Source organism: Protomyctophum bolini (assembly GCF_963924005.1).
Source record: "Protomyctophum bolini genome assembly, chromosome: 21".
Taxonomy (NCBI): Eukaryota; Metazoa; Chordata; class Actinopteri; order Myctophiformes; family Myctophidae; genus Protomyctophum; species Protomyctophum bolini.
In genome coordinates this window covers 30979477-30985476 of record NC_137882.1, presented here as the reverse complement: position 1 = coordinate 30985476, position 6000 = coordinate 30979477, and the positions used below count along the sequence as shown (strand labels likewise).

The window sequence follows — 6000 nt, the reverse complement described above, 5'->3', positions numbered from 1 at the left end:
CACTGGTTTAGAACTCGCTATCTTGTACAATGTGTCTTATTGGACAATAATTGCTGTCAGGAACGGAGTCCCCAACTTTAAGTAGGACCCAAAACAGAGATTCAACTCCAACAGACACTGGAAATTTGAAACTATTTGAATTCTATTCAAAAACATTTGAAGATCTTATTTGGTCTGCCAGTGTGAACATAGTAAAAAAGGCGAGAAAGTCAGTATTGTAATGCTCTATAAATGCTACTTTATTTTCTAAAAGCATAGAGTGATATCTTAGATAAACAGTACATAGAGTATATGCCAGTGGTTCTCAAACATTTTGATGTCAAGGAATTAAAATAATTGTGTGGGTGCAGTTTTTACTTTTTTTCCCCTAAAATAGCCCAACTGGAGTCGAGCTCAAAACAAATCACATTGCGATCCTTTGAGCTAGTACAGTAGCTCTGCTATATTCAAATAGCTGAAGTATACAATGCGGTCAAAGTGATCAAACACATTTGAATACCATTTAACTAATTTAGCTGGGGAACCCCTGGAACCCCCCCCAAGGACCCCTGTGGTTCCCCAGACCTCATTTTGAGAACCAGTGGTATATGCGTACAGTATGATAGAGACAGAGAGACAGATAGTATATGATAGCCATATAGGTTTGCATAATAAGGAATATGATCAGGCGTTTAGACGATCTCAGTGGTGCACTTGCAGGAGGCCTGGCACCAGGCTGCGACGGCGGGGTGACTGCAGGTCCATTTCTCCTTTGCCAATTGCAGTTGACAGTTGCCAAACTTATCCTTATGGGGACATGGGTTGGCTGAGAGAAAGAGAGAGAGAGAGAGAGAGAGAGAGAGAGAGAGAGAGAGAGAGAGAGAAACACACACACACACACACACAGACAGAGACACAGACAGACAGAGAATAACATAATTGGTCATTAAGTTGATGGTGATGTTGTTGTTGCAACCAACAAGTATCAAAGTAGGTCACACACATCCACATACCAACTTCAACATGTAGGCAAAAAGATGAGTTTGCACACCGTAGCTCCCCTCTAAGACTTTATTGTAGCATCCACCAGAAAAGTGACGTTTGCAAGCACACTGCTCTTCTTCAGTCTAAAACCCTCTATAATATTTTGGTGACTTACTGCACAGCTTGTCGTCACAGGCGTTGAGACAGTCACCGCAAGATGGTCCGAGCTTGTAGGGCTCACTCATTTGAACCACATTACCGCTGCAAAGTGAGACAGAACATCAGATATTAAACGGCCTATTTTGAACATCTTGAAAGCGTGAAAACATAGATGGTCTTTCGACTGCCATGTTAAGTGGTCAGATGGGTGGACCATGCATGTGCATTGTCAGAGCATGTTTAATTTGAATGACGTTGAGAACCAGTGATGTGTGTGTAGTACATGAACATGGTGTAGTACTTACGGAGGACAGTACTGACAGACGTAGTAGTACATGGCACAGTGAGTCACGGCACAGCCGACCTGGTTGGAGTTGTACCACACCACCTGTGAAACACACACGACACAACATCACGGTTTAAACTAGAATCCGGCCAGGCCAAGTATTATTAGTCTTAATAGCCAATCAGGATTAAATATGACAAATCGGATGAGTCGCTCTTGATAACATGACTATAGAGATGACGGGTACCAATTCACGTGATGTTTGGAGCAATATAGGAGTAATATCCAATATATGTGTTTAACAGAAATCTGCCTCCTGGTGGCGCTATAACAGGCCTCTGCTCTGGCCTCCAGTGAGTGTATGCATGCACAGTTACACACTGATCGGGCCAATAGGTGTCACAGACGGACCAACACACACACACACACACACACACACACACACACACACACACACACGCATGCACAGAGATAATATGAAATGTGAGTATTTCTTGTGTGTAGTGTGTACCTGTGTGAAGTGTCCCACTACTCCTCCATTGACAGATCCCTCCCCATGCTCAAAGTTCTTCACCTCATTGTACCAGTGCTGGGTAGCAACGGTCCATGACAGCTCACTACTGGACAGGAAAATGTTCTCACCACAATCACTGGCTGCAGAGAGAGAGAGAGAGACAGAGAGAGAGAGAGAGGTGCGTCATTGATTGATTCCCCCCACAATAATAATAATAGTCATCAGTTCAATAAGAGAATAAGTATAGGGAGTGGCTTTGTCTGTATCAGCCGGTAACAGCTGGTGGGAGTATGTCCCTGTTAAAATGCACTAGACCCCTGGGAAATTGATTGCTGAGGTGGGGCGCCACACCTACCATCAGCTCCTGCAACCCTGTCTCCCATGAAGCCTAACGTTCTGTATTAACGTTTCGGACAACATTACATTACGTTATCAAGTAACATTTTTCTCAGTCAAAACGTTCAGTCTTAACGTTTTCTGGTTATCATTAAAATGAATGCAGATCAAGCAAACGTTTAGCATGAAAACGTTTTGTTTTGTTTATTGGGCGCCAGTACACAGGTTCATGTATTTTTTTAGTTGCATTATAATCCCCATAGCGGGATTTTAGATCGCTTCATATAAGAACTATGTTTGAAAAATAAACCGACCAACCCGGCCTTTCTGTCAGGGGGGCGGCTGTGTGTCGTTAATGATGTTCATTAATATTTGATACAGCCAGTTTCTGGAGAAAATGGAATTAATGTGGCCGCAAAAGCCTTGAAACTACATATGAAGCTCTATGAATGCTAATATACTGTACGTCACGCCCAGCAGTCAACACATTGCGTTCCTGAGATTCCTCGTTGACATAAGCTCAGCTGGTGGTGACTCAACTCGTACTAACCACGAAACATTAAATATCAATAAAATAAAAATAAACGTAATTAACATTCAGTTTATGTTTGTATGACGGGCAGAGGCAGCCACCTGCCTACCCGGAAATGTATAGTCTCTGGGTTATTTGACTCGTTTCTAACGCTTATTTTGTTACTCTTTGGGTATATTTGTACATTTCCACCTTCAGTCGATGCTTCATATCCATATGAGTGAAAAGGCCGGGGTGATCGGTTTATTTTTCAAACGCAGTTCTTATATGAAGAGATCTAAAATCCCCCTATGGGGATTATATATAATGCAAATAAAAAATACATGAACCTGGGGACTGACGCCCTCTACTGAAAGTGACGTCAGGACTTTGGTGCTCTATACCCGGACACAATAAGAGCCATTCCTTTTAGTTTCCAAATAAGGGACGATTCCGTATTTTAAGGTACAGTTGGCAACCCTAATTTATCACACATACTTGCGTCATGGAAAAAATCATGTTATATTAAATAACATATTATTATTATTATTGTTATTAATAATGTTAAAGGGGTCTTACTTCTGATTTTCATTTCCTTGCGGGTGCTGTGTTTTAAGCCACACTTGTCGGCATGTTTCTGTGCGTTGGCAGCAGCTTCCTCATTCCACATCTGTGAGAACAAGAGAACAGGACATTTTACACACACACACACACACACACACACACACACACACACACACACACACACACACACACACACACACACACACTGAGGGCTGTATTTTGCGTGTCTTATTACTTGCTCTTTGGTCACTCAGAATAGCCAAATGGCATTGATCACGCCTCCAGGTCTTAAGTTAAGTAATAAGACCTGGTATTTAAGACACGCAAAATACAGCCCTGAGGGACCACAATGGAAATAACCTCTTAGATTTCTTTATTACTAATTAGCTTATATTCCCTGAAAGTCACTTTTTAATTAATATATATATATATATATATATATATATATATATATATATATATACAGTCCAACAGTCATGAGTCCGACACCCTACCCTAAACCCTAACCGGCGGTGCGGAATGTATTAAACTGGTATGCAGCTGCATGTGTTCTACATTATTATGAGCGGTGTCGTTGAAGATGTCACATCGCATAAAAGCTCCAGTATAGTGTCTTACCATCTTCAGCATGTTGCTGGCGGTAGGCTGCACGCCTCTTCTCAGTTCGTTGTGCTTGTTCACAATCTCCTCCTTCTCAGCGTCCGTCACGCCTATGAACACAAACGCACCAGAGAGACCCATACAGTGTGGGTGAAATGCTATAGGCTTGTTCAAGTGTATAGCCTGGAAAACCAGACAAATCTGCCACGGCAGGCTAAGTTGCCAAGTTTCCGACAGTGTGCGACAGTGCGGGTCCTTTTGTTTGTTTTTCAAACATTTGTTTTTCATTCAGTAATCAAGACAAAAGTTTAATTGTTTTGTCTTACCCCCAGCTGCTGGTTTCACTTCAGTTCCAACCAGCAGAGCAAAGACCACCGTGAGAGCAATGTACGCCTTCATCTTCAGTGAAAACCATAAGAAAAGTTACACATTCATGAACAAATGATGCTGATGATAATAATTATGGAAAACAATGAATCATTATTAAAGCCAACCACAACAATGAGACAAAACAGAAAATAATGCATGTGATGAAGCTTATGGAAAAGATCAGATTGTATAAGTTTACCTCCAGAAGTGTGTCCTTTCAGATGAAATACCTGCTGATATTTGGCTGGTCTGTTGAAATCAATTGGATAGTCAGATGGTTATTTGGAGGAAATAGCTTCTTTCTTCGAAGAAGATTTTTTTTTTAATAATAATAATAATTAGGTTAACACATTTGGGGGATAAAAGCTACTTTATAAAAGTGAGTTTTCAGGAGGGATTTGAACCGGGGCACAGACTCTGCAAGCCTGTTGCAAATTTCACTTTGGTACATAATTAGGTTTGAGGGGCTACAGCTGCGCGATCAATAAGCCGTGATCATAGGAAGCACTCCCTCGGAGACTGGAGGTGGGGTTTGGGGGACAAATTCTTTGAGAATCAGTATTATTGTTGACACACCATAAACCACGGTATATATTTCAAGAGCGAGAGATCACAGGAAACATCCACCCTAAATCTCCTTATTCCACACTAGGAGGAAAACAGCCCCTGGAAGTTTGTTGGGGTGCATTTTTACACGTCAGTAGGCTACTGTGACCACTTTTACATTACGTTTCTTTTGTCCCCAACCAGCTCGGGCATACAGGTCCTTATCAGTGTGGCGTAGGGTCCAAATTGGGCCATGTGGGCCGTGGCCCTGCAGTCAGTTTAGAGCTGACCCAGTCTAACTTCGAAGAGAGGGGGCGAAAAAACAAGAACAACAACAAAAGATGGCCTATACTTTAGCAGCCCTTGTGCATGCAAATGTCTGTTTTGCAGCAAACTACAGCATGCAAGCCGCTTTTCTTTTAAACGGTCCCCCACGTCGGCAAAGTCGTTAACACCTATCGGCCGGAGATGCGTTACCCCTCTCCCCCCACGATGCTAATTTGCCCAGTCAATCATTTGATGCCATTTTGAGGAGCACATTAAGGCCAAACTGAGGGGCAACGACGGCCATGGCCTTCGTCGTACGTGACCTCCCTGAAATCCCTTTCACATTTCACATCATTATACATTGCTTGGCCAGTTGGCCATCGTACTGCAGGCTAAAGTTTTCTCCTTATATTTATACCAGTACTGTGGTTTTTCTTCATGCTCTGTGAATCTGAATCTGAAAACCATAAAGAAACATCCTGTTCAAAGTCCCGGACGGACAGACAGACGGACGGAGACAGACAGGCAGGCAGCCAGCCATCGTGTAAATCATTATATGATTAGCCTTAGGGTTGTGTGTCAGTGTTTTCATAGACAAACACCCATGTATTGTATACTTTACATACAAAACATCATATAGTGCCAAGTACAGTAGTACAACATGCTTATTTATTTAGTGGCATAATCAAACAATGTTCAGGAACTGTGGTCAATGTCAGTTTGTTCTATTTTAAACTGTCTCACCCGTCTAGACAGGTGACAATCTACTGTATAGCTACTCAAAATCAATTGGATATTGGGAGGCTTATCTGGTGAAAAAAATTAAGTAATACCAGTGACGCACACATGGCATGAATTAGATTACGTCTGTGAGAGTGTCATGCT

At 42.0% G+C, this 6000-nt stretch overlaps 1 protein-coding gene across 1 annotated transcript; it reads right to left on the bottom strand.

Moving 5' to 3' along the window:
* Positions 1 to 408: 408 nt before the first annotated feature.
* Positions 409 to 4333, bottom strand: LOC308336284 (cysteine-rich venom protein-like). The gene is made up of 7 exons (XM_080793603.1): positions 4260 to 4333; positions 3952 to 4043; positions 3349 to 3439; positions 1920 to 2062; positions 1428 to 1510; positions 1139 to 1224; positions 409 to 805 (listed from the first exon to the last, which is right to left on the bottom strand). The coding sequence occupies exons 1-7, from the start codon at positions 4330 to 4332 to the stop codon at positions 672 to 674; spliced, it is 702 nt and encodes a 233-aa protein (XP_080649729.1). The 5' UTR covers position 4333; the 3' UTR covers positions 409 to 671.
* Between the last annotated feature and the right edge of the window lie 1667 nt (positions 4334 to 6000).